The sequence below is a fragment of the Coffea arabica genome, chromosome 10e, assembly GCF_036785885.1.
Source record: "Coffea arabica cultivar ET-39 chromosome 10e, Coffea Arabica ET-39 HiFi, whole genome shotgun sequence".
In the NCBI taxonomy this organism is placed as follows: Eukaryota; Viridiplantae; Streptophyta; class Magnoliopsida; order Gentianales; family Rubiaceae; genus Coffea; species Coffea arabica.
This window is the reverse complement of record NC_092328.1, coordinates 10,205,891-10,226,195: the sequence shown is the minus strand read 5'-3', so window position 1 is coordinate 10,226,195 and position 20,305 is coordinate 10,205,891. Positions and strand designations below refer to the sequence as shown.

Below are 20,305 nucleotides of genomic sequence, written 5' to 3'. Positions count from 1 at the left end.
CCGTCTTTTGTTGAAATTGCGTGTTACTAATAATTAATTATTTCATCGTTTCTTCTAAAAACGGACTTGAGTTTGGAGGAGGTGATGGCGGCCGAGATTGATATTGTTGTTGATACCCTTACTGTTTATTTGGTACAAAATTTGATTGTCTATTTCCTCCATAGCTGAGGTTAGGGTGATCTCTCTTATCCGGATTGTACGTGTTCGAATACGGATCATATATTTTTTTGGTGCGGGCGCGTGACTAGTCATGTTTACTTGCTTCCGCACTTTTTTCTTGAATCATTGGGCACATCTCTGTAGAATGATCCATGGAAATACAAATCTCACATACCTTGGCTTGTGATACATTTTCTACAACCAATTTCCTAACAAATATGTCAATTCGGATAACTGTTGTTGGATAGAGGATGTTTCTACCTCATTCATTCTAGGTATCGGGACATCCTCCCTTGTATCGAACTGCTGCGAGTTCTCGGCTATCCCTTCGATCAACTTTCATGTTTCTTGAGGAGTCTTGTTCACCAACGCCTCACCACTTGCATCATCAATAATGCTCCTGTCTCTGAAAAGTAGCCCCTTGTAAAAGTACTGGATGAGCAATTGCTCGCTTATTTGGTGTTGAGGCTATTTGATACATAATTTCTTGAATCTCTCCCAATAATCATAGACCGACTCTCCTGGATATTACTTGATACAACATATCTCCTTCCTCAGATTCGCAGCTCAAGACGCAGGAAAATATTTTTTCAAGAATTTTTTCTTCAACTGCTCCCAAGTGATGATACTACCTGGAGGTAAGTAGTACAACGAGTCTTTTACCGAGTCTTTGAGAGAGAAGGAAAATGTCCTCATTTTTATCTGTTCTTCCGTAATTCTTGGGAGCTTCATACTGTTGCAAACAACATCAAATTCTTGCAAGTACTTATAAGGCTCCTCACCTGGTAAACCATGAAAAAATGGTAAAAGATGAATTATGCCAGATTTCAACTCAAATGAGGTGTTATCATTTAAATTCAAAAAAATAATGCATAAGGGCTGCTGGTTTAAATTAGGTGTAGCCAACTCCTTTAATGTCTGTGCATTAGCCATCGTGATTTCTTCTCGATCCGAATCACTCGAAATATCACCAAGCGAACTTGTTGATTCAACTCCTGGATCAAGTCTCTGAGATGCAGCACTAGATTGTTCTTCTCTAAGCTGTCTAGTTTCCTTTCGCGTTCGGCGTTCGGCGTGCGGTCTTCTCTATTTCAGGATCGAAAATTAATTCATTTGTACGAGAAGAACGAGACATAAATTAGAAAAATATCAGAAAATTAAAACGAAAATAAACTTAAAAAAATAAACTAACTAACGCCAGTCCCCAACAACGGCCCCAAAAATTGACAGGTTGTCGAGCCTGTGCAATAATAAATACCTATTCAAACAAATATAATTTCTATAGATAGTGATAAGTAGGGATGAATCCACAGGAACTGGGGATATTTGTTTCTTTTGAAATTCAAACTAACAAAGGTGGATTTTTTATAAAAATAGTAATAATTAAACGGTTCAAATAAAAATAAATAGCCAACTAAAACTTAAGCGACAAATTATTAAAACCAAATTAATAATAACTAAACTCTAGCCAAGAAATAACTTCAGCAATGGTTCACCTAATTGATCATCGATGCAAAGGTAATTCCAATTATTAACTAATAAATAAGTTATAATTGCCAAACAAGCGATGACAGTCAACTCCTCCTTACTATGCCGGTGATTAAGGTACGACCATTAATCACTACTCTAATCGAGATATAATTTTAGGTACAACTGTAATATTTAATTCCCCAATTGCCTTACGTATTAGAGGAACTCTATTCTAACCAAATAACATACTACCAGGATTATTTTAGATTACCCCGCCTATTCTCCTAATACAAATCCAATCATACCAGTTGCAACTATTTTAGAGCAATTAAACAATTACGGATTTAACGCTCCAATTGACATTAGGTTGCTAAATTAATTCAATGTCTGAGCCCAAGATACTCAATTAATAAAACCACCATAGGCACTACAATCAGAGAATATGCAAATACCAATAAATAAAAGGAATAAATAAAATTAATTCGATCTCACAATTTTTAAAAGAATCAAAACCTCCGTTATTCCTTGACTAGAAAAAGAGATTTAGTTCATCTCTATTGGAACAATTTCACGCAAGACTTGCCCCTCTGTTGCCCCGGCTTGTCTCCCCTAATCAGAGTGGCTTCGTGCGAGGGCGCCTGCTGTCGGATAATTTCCTGCTAGCCCAGGAGGTACTTCAAGGTATAGGACGGAAGAACAGGGGGGGAAATGTTGCATTAAAACTGGATATGACAAAAGCCTATGACAGGGTGTCCTGGGTTTTTTTGATTAACGTCCTGCGCGCTTTTGGGTTTGGTGAGAGGTGGATAGACATGGTTTGGCGGCTGGTTTCCAATCCATGGTTTTCGGTCCTTATCAATGGGGTTCCTCATGGTTTCTTCTCAGCTTCACGTGGCCTCCGGCAGGGGGATCCCCTCTCCCCGTCCTTGTTTATCTTAGGTGCGGAGGTCCTCTCACGCCTATTAATCCGGCTTGAAGAGCATCCAAGTTTTTGTGGGTTTAAGGTTCCTAGGGCCTGCCCTCCAGTTTCTCATTTAGGTTTCGCGGATGATGTCCTTGTCTTTTCTAGTGCTTCGGCGTCTTCTTTGAAGTTGTTGATGGGAACATTTACAAGGTATGAAGGAATCTCGGGTCAAAGGATAAATGCTTCGAAGAGTGGTTTTATGGTGCATCCGGCGATGCCCCAGAGCAGAAGGGCTGTAATCCAGCGGATTACGGGCTTCTCACACAGGGGGTTTCCAGTACGCTATCTAGGTTCTCCGCTTTTCGTGGGGCGACAGAAGAAGGCTTTCTTTCAGGACTTACTCACTAAGGTGTATGCTAAGATCGCGTCATGGCAGAATCGTCTGTTATCTTCTGGAGGGAAGATGGTACTTATAAAACATGTGTTGTCCTCAATTCCCTTACATTTATTGGCTACGGTTTCGCCCCCAAAGTCGATATTGACTGCGATACAGAGAATTCTCTCTAACTTTTTGTAGGGAGCAGTTGAGGGGGTAGCCAAGCATTATTGGATTGGGTGGAAGGAGCTTTGTGCTCCAAAGGAAGAGGGTGGGGTGGGTTTTCGTTCTATGACGGATATTGTTTCTGCTTTCTCGGTGAAATTGTGGTGGCGGTTTCGGCAAAATTCTTCTCTGTGGGCCAAGTTCATGACGGCTAAGTATGTGCGTAATGCCCATCTAGGTATGGTAGGAGATACGGTGGGGGCTTCTGCCACGTGGCGAAGGATGCTTCTGGTGCGGGATTTGGCCGAGCAACACATCACCTTTGTCATTCGCTCGGGGAGCTCGAATTTCTGGTTTGACAACTGGTTGGGGACGGGGCCTTTGTCAGGGCGGCTATGCAATGTTTCGGATCACAAGGTCGCTGATTTTTTGGCAGGTGGCGAATGGAATTTCCCCTTACTGGCGAGGTGGGTACTGGGCAATGTTATATCGGACATCAGGCAGTTTCTGCTACCTCAGATTGAGGCGGAAGGGGATGACTTGATGGTCTGGGCTCCCTCTCAAGTGGGATCCTTCACGTTCCGTACAGCCTTTGACTTAGTTAGGGCACATCGGCCACGGTCTTTTGTTTTCGCCAAGGCTTGGCACTCTCGCCTCCCTTTGAAGATATCCTTCTTCTTGCTTCGCCTCCTGAGAAATCGTTTGCCTTTGGATTCCGAGGTGGGTAAGTTCGGTATTGCTGGTCCTTCGAAGTGTTTTTGTTGTACCAAGGCGAGTGTTGAGACGCTTGACCACATTTTTTGTGAGGGTGAAATTGCAGAAGCGACATGGAATTTCTTTGAATTTCCGGCGGGGATTTCGTACCCTCGGAATTCGGCTCGGGGGAACATGGCTAGCTGGTGGTTTCGCGCAGGTGAGAATGCTCAACTTCGGTTTGTTCATCGGGTTGTTCCGGCTATAATTTGCTGGCATATCTGGAAGGCCAGGAACAAGGCACGTTTTGAAGGGAAATTTTATGGTTCTGTAGACATCTCTAGATTTGTTTTCAATGATGTCCGGACCCTCTTCAATCTCACGTTCCCCACGTACGCCAGTGTTCTTCCGGTATGGGCTGACTTTTACACTTCGATTGCCTCCGCTCGGCAGCAGAAGGAGATTAGAGTGGTCAAGTGGCTGAGGCCGCCTATTCAGGGGTTCAAGCTCAACACGGATGGGTGTTCCAGAGGTAATCCGGGGAGGTCAGGGGGCGGTGGAGTCCTGCATGATGGTGCGGGGAGGTTTCTGCTTGCTTTCTCGGCGTTCTTTGGGAGGTGTTCTAGCGTCCAGGCTGAGGCTAGGCCCCTTCTCGTTGGGATTAGCTTGTGTATTTCGCAAGGCTATGGTCGAGTACATGTGGAAGCGGATTCGTTGATCTTGGTTCAGATATTGAAGCGTGCAATTCGGCACCCATGGAGCATTGATCCCGAAGTGCGTCGCCTCCTCCAACTCTCGACTCACTTTGCTAGTGTATCCCATTGTCTCCGGGAAGGCAATCAGGTGGCGGATTGCCTCTCTAAGGTGGGTTGTGATGAAGGCTGCGACAGGAGCTATTTTCAGTTTGCTGATCTTCCTACGATGGCTCGGGGGGCGTTTAGGTTGGATAGTATTGGTTTTCCTTACCTTAGAATAGGCTAGTCTGCCTTTTTCAGGGTGGATCGGTGGATGGTCCTCCTGGGATTTATTTTGTGAAGGGACAGCTTGCTGTTTACTTTTTATATTTTAATAAATATAATTAATAAGCTCGAAAAAAAAAAACGTTACAGTATTTTTTTCAAAATATTATTCTAAATCTACCTTGTATATAAAAAAAAAGCCAATTTATTGTAGCAACCCATCTTTTTGACAAAAAAAAAAAATATATATTTCACGCAAAATTGCAGAAATAATTGTTAAGTGCATCGTCCTCAATTGAGATGATTGAATTCGATGAAATAAGAACAATTAAAAACTACAAAGTCAAAAGAATGACTAATGTTTTTTTCTTTCTTGGGATAGTCATACGATGGAATCAGCAAGATAGGAAAAATAGCCAAAAAACCCCAAAGCTAGATTCCTTCTCTCCTGCCCTTCCTGGGTTAGCTCTTCTGGTAGCAAGCGCCTCTTCAGGCCATGCTTACCAGGTTTCGAGTCTTGCCTGGGGCTACGGTGTTCGAGGGGGTAGGGCCTCTCCTCTCGGGTTACAGGGGAATTTGTCGGTCCGAATGCCCGGATACCTCTGTGTCTGAAAAAAAAAAATAGATTCCTTCTCTCCTGCTTGTGGCGGCCAGCTCTCCAAAAAAGGCTAAGTGTAGTCTCCTAGTCTCAATTGACTTCCTCCTTTTGAAAAGCTACCAAAACAAAAGAAAAGCGAAGAGTCCCAAAACAATAGCTCCTAGTCTACCATCTTTTGACCATGAGATAAGGAAACAATTCTAACTTGATCTCTGTTGACTATCAGTAGGGTTGTATCCACAGGGATTAGGTGATCTATTTCTTTGTGAAAAATAGGGGATTAGGAGAAATTAACTAAATAGCTCACTTAAATAAAAATAAAGACAGCATCACAAAATTAAATAAAACTAAACCAATGAAAGACAATACTCTAGTCAAAGGTCTAATTTCCACTTTGGTTCATTTAACTAATCATCGATGCAAGGGTGAAATCACTTATTCATAAATAAACTGGTTATGGTTGTCAACACGTTCTGACAACCTGCCTCTCTTTACTATTTCGATAACCACAACACGCTCTGTGGCTATTTCTCTTGCTAATTAAGCAACCCTAAACAAGCTCTTAGGATTTAACCTATTGACAGCATTAATAATTAGAAAAGCTACCAATTCTAACCAACAAACACACACGCTCGGTTCATTTAAGTTAGATTATATATTCCCGTGACATAAATTCGAAAGTCTCTTTTACAATCAAATTATCTCACTCGCCACAAATACTAAAACCATCAAACAATTACGGATTTGATATTTCAGATGGCAATAGACTATTTCGAGAATTAAATATTGATCAGGTATTTAACTGTAAAAAATAATCGTAATCATGAATGAATAGAGAATATATAAATACTCATAAATAAATGAAACAAACAAATCAAATTAGATCTCACAGTATTGTCGAACCAAAGTTTCAATTATCCTTCAACTAGAAAAGAAACTAGCCGCTCCTCCCGGTAGATTCGCGGCCACAAAATACTAGGCTTTATTGTAGAGAAAAAGAGAAAAAAAGGAATCAGAGATAGAGAAGGAATGAGAGATGCCCAGCTGAAGGCTTACGTCCCCCCTTTTAACTAACGTGTGTTCCAACCCAAAGAAAAACGTTTCCCTTTAGGAAACTAATTAGAATCCCACTTCACATATGCTTCTTCCAATAAAGAAAGGATTAAGACTCCTATTCAACTCACACTACTAGATAGAAACAATAGATTGTCTATTTCTAAAGATATCCATGGACTTCCCATATGCTAGCAAAGATTTAAATGGCGACCCGTTTCAACTCCCGTAAGCATGGATTTCTCATCAAGTGAAGACGTGGTCACGCCCTATAAAGTGTTGTCTCCTGGAAATTCGGCTTTTAATGCACCTTTTACTCCATTCTCACCAACAATTCCTAAAAGCAACACCCAAAATCAAATATGAGTGAAATTTATCGATTAACACCATATTTTAGCAAAATAAAAGGGAAAATATTCACCAATTATATGTACAATTAGCCACTTAACAAATTCTCCAACACCTAAACAGTGCTTGCCCTCAAGCATTCACTACCGAAGAATCACAATCAAGATGGCAAATATTTCATAGCACAGTGCATACTAACACAAGTATCATGTCTTCTCAACAATTTTATCAAAATCAGGATGCACAAAATTCTACAGCTCTCACACGGATAATAGTGTATACACTCTGTACTCAAGTGTTTAAGGGATATTTAACACTCAAATCAACTCCATGAAATGACATTACCATAAGCTTGCTAATATATCACATTTCTACCACTTAAAATGAATTCGATACAAAAATCCAAGGGTCTTTATAAGGGTTATAACGGGGCTTGGGTTAAGGGTTGGATAAAAGGAAATTATTTAGGTGTACATATATTAAAGGAAACATCCATAATACTCTGCATGAAGTCAAACTCCTTTGTCATTCACATGTATAACTGACTTCCAGGAGTGTCAATAACTTCACTAAACTTGGCAAGTGCAAACGCAATTTGGGCATTATCCCAACTGCCACAAGACAACGCAAGTGCACTTCACAACCAAAATTTTTTCTTTTCTTTTTTTCTTTTTTTTTGTATTTTCTTTTCATTTTTGCATTTTTTTCTTTCTTTTTTTTTCTTTTGAACCAACATAACCATCACACTTGCCAACCATAAACGTACTTTTGGAACACACTTGAAGTTTTCATGCAAGAATATTATGGTATTCCGTTGACACAAGATTCAAATGAGAAGGTTTAAACAAAAAGGTTTAAGGTAACAAATTTGGCTATTAAATAAAGAAAAAGATTGAGGCTCAAATAGGGTTAACTATGGGTGAACATAATTAGGGAAGGCATTTAGAAAGTAAAAAATGGTTAAGCCTAATTGCCCTTATCATTTTAATGCATGAAATTCAATCGTGGTCTCAACATGTATAACAAAGCAAGTTCTAGAATGTCAAATCATGTGTGATATCACTCAACAAAATAAGATAGAGCAAAATATATTAAATTGCTCATAAAACCCAAAAGCTCACAAAGTGGTCTCAACATGTATAACAAAGCAAGTTCTAGAATGTCAAATCATGTGTAATATCACTCAACAAAATAAGATAGAGCAAAATATATTAAATTGCTCATAAAGTCCAAAAGCTCACAAAGTGGTTAAAATTATGTCAAATCTAGCACATCCATCATTCAAATCAATTGCAAGGAAATAACATACTCATGCTAGTAACATTACACTATTCATATTTGCATCTTGATTGCTTTTCGTAAAACAAAATAGAAGCTCCAAAACTAGATTTGAAAAATTTTTTATGACAAATTTTTACTTGAAATATTCCCTCCCCTACACCTAAATCAGACATTGTCCTCAATGGATGAAACTTAAGTGCAAAAAGAAGAAAAGAGGACTTCCCTGATTATTGAACTAAACATTCGGGAGGGAATAATTTGCTTAAAAATCAATGCAAGCGAAGCACGTAGTGAGGTTCAACTTGGGATCGCGATATTGGAGGTTTTGTTGTAAGACGTGGGCACGCTGTATAAGAAATAGTCTTCTGTCCATCCAATCGTAAAACAAACAATGCCTTCTAGACATAGAGCATGGGCACGTCTTGTAACAGATAGTTGTCAGTCCAATCCAACCTAAAATGAACACTGCCCTCTGGACATAAAACGTAGGCACGTCTTATAACAGGAAGTCTTCTGCCCAAGGAATTTTTACCCAATCAAAGCGAAACTTTTATGAGTGCGTCCACGGCCTACAACAAAAAGCCTTTTGTCAAAAAGAAACGAAATAAACTTAACTTTAACACAAAAATATGAAATAAAAAACACAAAATGACTAAAAATTAAAATAGCGCATTTCTTTAACGTCTTTGGTTAGACGATACCATGTTCGATCAAGGGGGATAAAATCTTTTAGCTCGTTTCATTACTTCATCCTCGTGCTAGTAATTCTGAAGCAAACGAGCTACTTTGTTTCTCGATTCAAGATGTTTGATCATTGCAACTCCTATCTTATCCAAGCCATCCCCCTCAAAAACTTTTAAATCCTCACACTTATGAGGTAATTTCTATAGCAGTATGGCTGAAGCATTTTCCTCCATACAAATTTTCTCATTGCAATTCAGCTTCTCAATTTTGGTAAACATTTTCAGAATTTCTCGCTCCTCTTCCTCTTCATTGGATCTTGTAAATTGATCAGGGAATGGAGGATATATCACCACAGTTGAGAGTTGTTTATTAGACTCTTTCGTTGAAGAAGTTTGAGGTTGGGATCTCATTCCTTCTTTCTCAACTTCCTCTTCGACTGCATGCTTGAATCCTACTTTTTGAAACTCTTGCAGTCCTTCATCACTTCTCAGGGTAATTGCACTCATATTTTGTTTAGAGCTGTCAATGGTCTGCGAGTGCAATTCTTTTGAAATTTGAGACTCCATTCGGCTCACTGTAGATGCTAGTTGACTCAATTGATTCTCCAGGTTTCGAATATGCATTCTTGTCTCCTGTTGAAATTGTTGTATATTAGTAGCTAATGATTTAACAATTTCTTCAAGAGATATACTTGACGTAAAAGTTGGTTGTTGCTGTTGAAAATTTGGCGGCCTCACTGCATAACTAAAGCTAAGGTTATCCCTCCATTCTTGAGCGTACATGTTGAAACACGAATCATACCTCATTTGTGGCGGATTTGGAAATCCTCCAACAGCATAAACTTGGGTATTCAAACCATCTTGTAATGTGGGACACATGTTACTTGGATGATTTGAGGTATAACATATTCCACAAGTTTTTCTTTGTTGTACTTGCCCTTCAACCAACTTTTCAACAAGAATTGTTAGAAAATGTAAACGTTGATCAATAGAAGAGATACCCACATTATCAACCCTCCTGTGAATAAAATTCTGTCTATCACCAAATTGTTGAGTATAGTTAGCCATAAACTAACTCCAGAATGAGGGGAAAATAAAAATAAAAATAAATCAAAGAAAATAAATCAATAGGGCACCAGTCCCCGGCAACAGCGCCAAAATTTGTTGACTTGTCAAACCAGCAAAAATAAAAGTTCCTACTCTAAAATATGAATTCGAGTGTAGCGGTGAGTAGGGTCGTATCCACAGAGACTGGGTGATCTATTTCTTTGTGAAAAATGAGGGATTAGGAGAAATTAACTAAATAGCTCACTTAAATAAAAATAAAGACAGCATCACAAAATTAAATAAAACTAAACCACTGAAAGACAATACTCTAGTCGAAGGTCTAATTTCCACTTTGATTCATTTAACTGATCATCAATGCAAGGGTGAAATCACTTATTCATAAATAAACTTGTTATGGTTGTCAACACGCTCTGACAACCTGCCTCTTCTTACTGTTTCGATAACCACAACACGCTCTGTGGCTATTTTTCTTGCCAATTAAGCAACCCTAAACAATCTCTTAGGATTTAACCTATTGACAGTATTAATAATTAGAAAAGCTACCAATTCTAACCAACAAACACACACGGTTCATTTAAGTTAGATTATATATTCCCATGACATAAATTCGAAAGTCTCTTTTACAATCAAATTATATCACTCACCACAAATACTAAAACCATCAAACAATTACGGATTTGATATTTCAGATGGCAATAGACTATTTCGACAATTAAATTTTGATAAGGTATTCAACTGTAAAAAATATTCATAATCATGAATGAACAGAGAATATATAAATACTCATAAATAAATGAACCAAACAAATCAAATTAGATCTCACAGTATTGTCGAACCAAAGTTTCAATTATCCTTCAACTAGAAAAGAAACTAGCCGCTCCTCCCAGTAGATTCGCGGCCACAAAATACTAGGGTTTATTGTAGAGAAAAAGAGGAAAAAGGAATCAGAGATAGAGAAAGAATGAGAGATGCCCAGCTGAAGGCTTACGTCCCCCCTTTTAACTAACGTGTGTTCCAACCCAAAGAAAAACGTTTCCCTTTAGGAAACTAATTAGAATCCCACTTCACATATGCTTCTTCCAATAAAGAAAGGATTAAGACTCCTATTCAACTCACACTACTAGATAGAAATAATAGATTGTCTATTTCTAAAGATATCCACAGACTTCCCATATGCTAGCAAAGATTCAAATGGTGACCCGCTTCAACTCCCGTAAGCATGGATTTCTCATCAAGTGAAGACGTGGTCACGCCCTATAAAGTGTTGTCTCCTGGAAATTCGGCTTTTAATGCACCTTTTACTCCACACCAACAATTCCTAAAAGCAACACCCAAAATCAAATATGAGTGAAATTTATCGATTAACACCATATTTTAGCAAAATAAAGGGGAAAATATTCACCAATTATATGTACAATTAGCCACTTAACAATCTCCCCTTTTCCTACTACTACTCAAACTCTTTTATTTATTGCTACAGGAATTAATCCTGTGTATCTCATGTTCACCGAGGACATATGGCCAGCAATTGCATCTGTTAGCAGACTTTGTGACCCCGTTTTGCAACTCTGGATGTCCCGTATCAATTAGCAAATGTAGCGAGAAATTTGTGCCTTTTTACCATATTTTATTCCAACTCCCTGCAATCAGCACAAATTCCCAAAAATGAATAAAATCTGCCCAATAAACCACATTTGGTAAGATAATAGGAGAGAATTAATTATAAAATAAATGACGAAATTACGACCTATCACTAATGATTAGTTGTAAGATGTGATTTGACAAATGAGTTGATAACAATGTTGTTGAAATTAGAAACAAAGTCATCGTCAAGTTTTTCAATAACATGGTAATAGTTGAAGTCTACTTAATCACCCGTGACTTTTCAATGTTTTATGAATGTATATGTGAATTAAATTAAATTAAAAGATGCATTTTGTGGTGATTAAACATAACCTTTAACTTCCTGTAGAGCTGCCCTGTGATGTTTCAGACTTGAACAATGGGGAATTGCATGGGTGGTTTGGTGCTCTACCATGTAAATGCCAAAAAGATTTGGCCATGCAGATCGGGGAAAAAGTTATCTTTGATGCATCTCGAACAATCAATTGGACTCAACTAATTCTTTCTCCGTCTACATCTTGCTAAGTCCCATAAAAGCTGGAACTCCCCTTATTGTTCGAGTCCGAGTATTACTACTCAAACACTTCACCAAGGAGAAATAGCTCATAATTGGTCAAATGTCGGCAATTTTTCTAACAAGACAGTCGTGTGTTTGATAAGAAAAGACTTAGAAGGAAATTTCTTAGTATTTATGTTTAGCAAAATTGGGCTCTGAGGTAGTAATAGTGTGGTTCTTTTTGTCTTTTCTGGGGCTTTGTTGAATAATTACACTCTCCAAGAGATTTAAATTTTTTATTTATTTTTTACGCATAAATATTTCAGTCTTGCACATTTAAATCCAATTCACGAAGGTTTCTTGGTGTTGGGATCCATTGGTTATGTGCATTGGAATTTCAATTTTGTCCCTTTAATTGCTTTAGCATACTTGCCTTACCCTACCAGTCAATGGAATTGGTATCAGTATGCATCAAGTATGGGTGATAATTTCTGACACGACATGATAACAAGACTTGAAATTAACAAGTTTTAACATGACCCGAATTTTAGTAGGTCATTATTCGATCAACTTGTTAGTGACACGAATGTATGCGGGTTGGGTTGAGTCAACCCGAAAGTTGACACACTAACCCAATAAATTGCTGATTTTATGATAATAATTAAGCACTACGGAGGCCGTTTTGAGTATTTAGTAAAAACTAACCACGATCAAATTTGCCTTGAAGATTTCAATTAGAAGTTTTAAAAAACTCAAAAGTTTTATATCTTATCATATATAGATCTATTTGACCATGTTTCTAAAAGGTTGATTGGATCGCATTTCCTAGAGAGTTTTTGGAGAAAAATTACTTTAGTACTTTTAGGAAGTGATGTATATAAGGTAAAAGGTGATTAAAAAATATGTAGAGGAACATTCACGGAAAATGGAGAAATTTTTTAAAAGAATAGCAATCCAAATAAGGCCTAATTTGTAGCTTATATTATGCTTGGAGAGCTTCGTTATGTATTTTTTTAATGTTCTGAAAATTTAAATATTGCATTGACTATGTATTTCAAAAAATTTATGATGTGTTTTAATAACAGCAATATTGAATCGATTACATGATCAAATGGGATTAAAATAAGTGATTAAAATACTAGACTCTTTCTAGCATAAATCAGTAAGTTGATTTAAATAATCCATCGTATCAAAAATATTTTAATCGTATAAGTCAACCCAACACAAAAGTCTAATAAGTTAGGTTAAGATTTGAGTTTCCTAATACAAACATCCATTGCCATCTCCACTTGAAAGTCGACAAAAGAGGCGGCTATGGGTTGCCTGACGTACATCATATTTCTTAATACATCAGTGTGTAATTTACTAACATCCTTAAATTATGAATTGATTCAATCAAATCTTCAGTATTTGAGTTTTAAGTAATCCTAATGACCGTAGAGAGTGTGGAAAAATTAATACCTAATTTACTAGATGCAATCTAAATTCCTTTATTCTTATCTCAAATTTTTGAAAGTTTCAATTATTATTCTGCAGCATGTACTTCGATTAGTATTACAATGGACCAAACCCTCTCAAGATTAATCCCTGTGCAACGAACAGGGTTTAAAACTAGTTAAACTAAGAAAGAGAATAATGAGTTTCTTTAAGATACTGAACTAATTAACATGATGTTAAAAAAAAATGATTTCCAGTATATGGGAAAATATTTGGAATTAACCAAAAATAAACTGGAAAAAATTCGGGCAGTCAACTACAGGCAGGAAAAACTGCAAGATGTATAGTATATGTAGCCTTCTAACTATAAGCACTTCTCATTTCTAGTTCAAAGACCCAAACTAATGTGTTACATAAACTGATTACCATTTTAGTTAATTGTTTACAGCTTTTAATTTGGAATTTAAGCTACCACATGTTGGAGGAATTCATTTGGGAGAATATTGTTTATTGAATTCTTGATTTGTACAACAGCACAATGCCTATATATAGGCTTTGTAAAATGAACCTCGACATTTAAAATCAATGAATCTAGATTAATATTATACAAGGTAAGATTTTAATTAATGCTAATATACAGTAATTGATATAAAAGAATAATTTTAAAATAACATCTCCTCAAACTCAAGATGGTTGCAAGGAAACCAACACCAGTTTGCACATGAGATCATTTGGGAGAAAATTATATAAGGTAAGGTCCTAATTGATGCTAATGAACAGTAATTGATATAACAGAATGTTTTACATTAACACCACAAGTGACCATACCTAATTAAAATTCCAATGGGTTTAAAATATATCATTTTAATTGTATATAGCTAAGCGGGTATCAAGCCTTAAACTTCTGTATGTATCCTTTCTTATCGTAGAAAAGGTCTAAGAGAATATTTATTGCTTTAGTTGAACTATTTCTTTTCTTAGAGTTGAAAATGGCAAACCGCTTTAGTTGAACTACTAAGAAAGACTTTCAAGCATCTCTTATCCTTAACGTAAGCGCATATATCATTTTCAAGAAAGAGGCACAGAAGTTTCTGTATTTACAAAATCCAGGTCATGAAAAAAGATCACCGAACACCTCTGGATTTATTTTTAAACTCGGACCGGTCAGCAAACCGGAGAGGTGGCCGGTTCGCGGTTTGACCGGTCCAACCGGCCGGTTCACAGGTTCATTGGTTTTTTTTTTTTTTTTTTTAAACGAAGCAGGTTTCATTCTACGCTTGAACTTGATAGCTAATGTACAATTTAATATGATTATCGATAACTTAAGTTTCTAAAATGCATTTACCAATATAACTAAATTTAAGTTGAGATAATAATAAATTTCCTAAATGTTACACATAAAACATGGAATGATAAACATAATTAAAATATCATAATTCACTACAAGTTTTCATAAATTCATTACAAACATAAATAGATACAATCCAAATGTTCACCAATTATCACAAATAAAAACACAAAAAATAAATAAATTAGATATTGAAATTCTTTTACAATCCTTAAAATATCCATAAAAGAGTTCAACTCAAGACAAACCATTTGAATAACAAACTTCCATCAGTGACAGGATAAGCATCAAAAACACCTTCACAATTTCATCAACTTAACTTCAAAAAGTTAAAATTTTATTATAAAAATATAAATCTAATTGCTCAAACTAAAAAAAAACTAAAAGTTTTTTAAAAACAAATATATAGTTAAACACATAAAAAATTAATTGCTACTAAACATCACTAATTAACATGTTATATTAGATTCAATGATCCTATACCATTAATTATTTTAAATTCAATGATCAATAGCTTCGATTATGTGCCAACTACTATATTTTTTACTAGCCCAATGTTATTATTTGTAATTCCTACCCAATTCCTACACGGAGGTGCGCTACTTTTGCAAAAATTTCATCATTAATTAATCAAATTAAAATAAAAACAAAAATTAGAGAAACAGATGAAAATTGGGGGGAAAAAGAAGAAAATGCAAAAAATCATCTAAAGATAATAATATAGAAAAAAAACCTTGAAAAGAGAAAATTTAAACTTACCAAGATGATGGAAAACAAGAAAAGTTGAAATTTCCAACTTGTTTACAATCTGCTAAAGATGATAACCTGATAATAATGGTGAAGACTTGAGAAAATCTTGTTGTGGATATTTGGGTTTAAAATGGTTAAGAAGAAAAAATTGAAAAAAAAATCAAGAGAAGAACTAAAGAGCGCCGCCTGATGAAGCCGAGAAAGAAAATGATGGAAAGAAAATTTAGAAAAGTTCGTCTGCACTAATGCACTTTGCTTTTTCTATACTTGATGTTTTAATATATTTATTAGTCAAATAGAATATTCAACAAACTCAACTGTGGTCTAGCGGTAAGATTGTCATATGCAAACCTGGAGACCCAGGTTTGAATCAGAGCTGCATCATTCTTGATGATACTTTGTTGAAGAATTTTTAAAAACCGTCGGTTTACTGTTCGAAAGGTTCGAATCGGAGCTGCATCATTTTTTATACTTTGTTGAAGAATTTTTAAAAACCGTCGGTTTACGGTTCGAACGGTTTTTAACGGTTCGTCCTGTTTTTAACGGTTTTCCATGAACTTCCGGCTTTAGCATTGGACTGGACCGGTGGCATGTCCGGTTCGTAGTCCAATCGGTCGAACCGGCCGGTCCGATCTGGTACTGAAAACATTGATATTAACTGCTTCACTTCTAGAAACAATTAATAAGGTTTGACTAGGTGATGTGGAAAATTTCAATGGCTTGGGATACTACCTTTTTATCACAAAACCTTTTTGAGTTTGGATCAAATTAATGATCTAATTTATTATTGCATGTCTGATTAAGTTTATTTAGTTAGAGGATTCGAATCCATTCAAACTTTTATTGAACAAAAAAAAATATTTTGTTAGAGGATCTAAATCTGAAAAAGATAAGATTGAATTTCTGGCTGCTTCTCATAGCTAATTCTCTATTATTTTCGACACTATTCTTCCCGGGAATTATTTTCGCTGAACGGTTCAAAAGTATGGAAGGTTAAAAAAAAAAGTACCAAATCATTCACCGGCGACAGTTGACTGCAAAAAACGAAGAGGAAATAGAGTGGTACATTTAAAAGAATTTTTTTTGAGCGGCTTAAATAAAAATAAGTTTTTGTAATAGTACTCTGTTTTCACTAATAAAATTACCTGTTTTCAATAATATCCCTCAAAAAGAATGTAAAATTAAGCATCAATCAGGGCTCTCTAAGGTGTACCGTTAGAAGACCTTACGAGGAATTCAAGAATTACATAATGAACTTTTCAAACTTTTTGCCATTAAAATAGAACTCTAATCAAGAAATTAGCACTGATAGGGGACCGTTCAAATTAGTATATACCTTTCTTGTTCTCTTTTTTTTTTTTTACTTTCCATAGGAACAGAAGGGGAAAAACCAAAATTGAATGCTCAGAATGTTAGCCATAAGAAGATATAGGGTTAAAATTTTGGTGCAACATGCTCCCATAAAAATCGAGTGGTAGAAAATTTCTTGCAAAAACATGCGCGCCATTGTTAAATCGTACGCTATCTGCCCAAACCAATTTAATTAAAAGAAGCTAAAGTGTCAATGGAAGTTGACAGGTTGTCGAGACTATATAATAATAAATACCTGCTCAAATAAAGTATAAATTTTGTATATAGTGGTAAGCAGGGTCGAATCAACAGGGATTGGGGAAATTCGTTTCTCCTCAAGTTCAAAATACGGGGGATTGTTATAAAAAATATAAAAATAACTAATTAACTAAATTAAAGCAACTCAAGAAAATAAACAGGAATTAATCAACAATAGATACGACTCTAGCCAAAGGTGCAACTTTTCAGACACGGTCTATTCAACTGATCATTGATGCAAAGATAATTCAATTACTCATAAATAGATTGGTTATAGTTGCCATATATGCGATAAACAATCAACTCTTCCTTACCTTTTCGATAGTCAAGGTACGACTGTTAACTATTTTCCTAACAAAAAAAATAACCCTAAGTACGACTGTAGGATTCAATTCTTCAATTGTATTAAGAATTAGAAAAGTCCAACTCTAACCAACAAACACGCTACGAGGGTTTATTTAAATTAGATCATACGTTTGCCTAACATGGGACTAATCACGCTAGTCGCCACTGGTACTAATCAATCAAACAATTACGGATTTAACCGATTAATTTGGTAGTAGATTATTAGATTAATTCAAATATCGGACCCTTGACATTCAAATAACAAAACAATCATAAAAAATTAAATAAAAAAAAGCACGACTACCAATGAATAAAAGAAATAAGTAAAATAATTCGATCTCACAGATTCTTGGAACCGAGTTTTCAAATTGACCTTCGACTAGAAAAGGAACTTAGTTGCGCATAGCCAATTGAAGCAATTCACACCATTTTTCCAAAGCCAGCCACATTAGTCTTTGATAAGAGAAAAACTAGAGAAAACAAAAGATTGGCCAAAAGGCCAAGCGGCCGTCGTACCTCCCCTCTTTGCCGAAACTAATCAATCCCCTAAATAGTCTAAGAGACGGCCAAATCGTAGTTTCACAAGTACTCCTAGTAGTCGCAATTTCCTTCCTATTTTGTAGCTTTGAAAATAAGATAAACTTCCTAATTTTCCTAAGAAAAAGATAATTCCTAAATTGATAAAAGATAATTTAAATAGTTTCCCAATTGTAATTGGAAACATGTTTCGTAAGTCTTCGACTTGAATTAGGAAACTACCACGCACAAATCTCGGCTTCTCTGGACCTGACAGTAATTCTTAGAAAATTACCCCTTTTAACCACGTTTTGCTCCATTTCTTACAATTAGCACCAGTAACCAAATATGAGTAGAATTCATCAATTAAAATAATATTTGGTAAAATAAAAGAGGAAAATAATCATAAAATTAATGACAAAAATGCAACCAATCAGAAGTATAACATTTTCCAGTAAGGGACCAGCCATGGAGAAAAATGATCGGATTTGTTGGGGTATAACATTGAGAAAAAAATGATTCCAGAAAAATATAGAGCGAAAAAAAGAAAGTTCAGCTAAGAGTTGTTGAGAAAAAAAGAAAGTTCAGCTAAAAGTTCACCGACTTAATATTTAAGTATAAAAAGCCACCAACCTAACCTGTAGGCCTAGCTGTCAATCAGGTGTAAGTGTCTTCATGTGATAGAGATAAACTATTGTCAAATGAAATATGCCTATATATAGTTTCAAATCTTTGCCCAAATTCCTCGAACCATCAACGGAAGAGTTAGCATAAGAAATACTAGATCTCGTCCACAATTACCATGGGAGCTCCGTTCCTGATAACCATAGCGGCAATGGCACTACTTTCATCCCTTGCCATCGCTTCTGATCCTAGCCCTCTGCAGGATTTTTGTGTTGCAATCAATGATCCCAAAGCTGCTGGTAATTCCTTCTAACTAGCAGAAAATGTAGCGAAACATGTTTCTTTATTCTAAGTACGATTTTCGTGTCCTGTCATGTTTGCCTTGACATATAAGTTATCTCTTTCTTTATTTAATTTTTCACTACATTGTGCATGATACCTAGTAAGACATGCAAAAAGCAATGTGGGTTCGTTTTCTCCGCATTATCACATTATTAACAGCTAGTTTTTTGAATGCAGTGTTTGTGAACGGAAAGATTTGTAAGGATCCAAAGGTTGTGAATGCCAACGATTTCTTCTTCCAGGGATTCAACATACCTGGAAATACAAACAATCCAGTGGGTTCTAATGTCACTCGTGTGCTTGTCAACAATCTGCCAGGGCTCAACACTTTCGGAATTTCCCTAGCTCGTATCGACTTCGCTCCTTATGGTGTAAACACACCCCATACTCATCCGCGTGCAACCGAGGTCATATTTGCTGTAGAGGGCACTCTGGCTGCTAGTTTCGTCACTTCAAATCCACCAAATAACATGAAAAATCGCCTTTTTACCAAAGTCTTGAATCCAGGAGATGTTTTTGTGTTCCCAGAAGGTCTGGTTCACTTCATACAAAATCTTGGGAAGACGAAGGCTCTTGCATTTTCCGGTTTTAGCAGCCAAAATCCAGGGGTCAATACTATTGCAAATGTAGTCTTTGGAACAGAGCCCCCCATTTCTCTAGGTGTTCTTACTAAGGCATTCCAAGTTGACAAGAAAGTCATTGACGCTCTTGAGGCACAGTTTTCTTGAGACAACTCGAAAGGATCCATGGATTTGTCCTAAATTCTACTAGCATGACTTTTGTGCCTTGTATGCACCGGGCATTGCAAAGATTGATATGATAATATCATAAAACTGTATTAAATGTGTGAGCATAAAGTGATATATTATTAAATAAGTTCTCCTTTTTAGTTCAAGTTATTTTTGTTGAAACGGAAGAAAAAATGAAGATGACAGCGTTAGAACATAATGACCTTGGTGAGTTTTACTGATTCGACTTGATTTCGACATTGTTCGGGTAGAGGACTGAATTATTAAAATTTGGCAAACGTAAATTAATCGGCAACAGTTAACTCGCTACAAAATCGACTAAAAAAAGTTAGCTGAACACTACAGTTATCTCTTCTGTTTCTCAGTAAACATTTAGTTAGGGTCTAACATGTCAAAATATTTTTGATACTTCTAAGGCAAGTGTATGTAAACAGGAATATATATTGCTTGTGCTTCTTCAAAGAAGGAACCGCCAAGAGTGTAGAAAAAGAGAAGCCCGCCTAGTGTCTGCCTAATGCTTCGTCCTGTGCAGCAAGGCTAGGCTAGAATGCCTAATGCTTGTCTCACGACGTTCTAAAACCAACTCATGTACCGTTTGGCTAATTGCCGAATTCTTGGGCAATTATCAAAGTGGCAAAATAAGACAAATATTGGCTAGTCATCATTATTAAGAAATTTAATTGTTAGTTTTGTAACGGTAATTGAAGAAC

The 20,305-nt window shown here is 36.2% G+C and overlaps 1 protein-coding gene and 1 non-coding gene across 2 annotated transcripts; both read left to right on the top strand.

The window, feature by feature from the left end:
• The first annotated feature begins 613 nt into the window (after positions 1-613).
• On the top strand, positions 614-720 carry LOC113713132 (small nucleolar RNA R71). The gene has a single exon (XR_003453460.1). It is a non-coding gene; the product is annotated as a small nucleolar RNA R71 (small nucleolar RNA).
• A 17,896-nt stretch (positions 721-18,616) lies between these two features.
• Positions 18,617-19,741, top strand: LOC113710942 (germin-like protein subfamily 1 member 14). The gene is made up of 2 exons (XM_027234029.2): positions 18,617-18,803; positions 19,024-19,741. Exons 1-2 carry the CDS (start codon positions 18,683-18,685, stop codon positions 19,572-19,574), a joined length of 672 nt encoding a protein of 223 aa, XP_027089830.1. The 5' UTR covers positions 18,617-18,682; the 3' UTR covers positions 19,575-19,741.
• Positions 19,742-20,305: the final 564 nt, after the last annotated feature.

What these genes read in the sequence shown, in the direction of transcription:
- LOC113710942 (XM_027234029.2), top strand. Translation starts at nt 18,683, where the DNA reads ATGGGAGCTCCGTTCCTGATAACCATAGCGGCAATGGCACTACTTTCA. An exon ending in CAATGATCCCAAAGCTGCTG is followed by an intron (nt 18,804 to 19,023) that starts GTAATTCCTTCT and finishes TTTTGAATGCAG; the next exon opens with TGTTTGTGAACGGAAAGATT.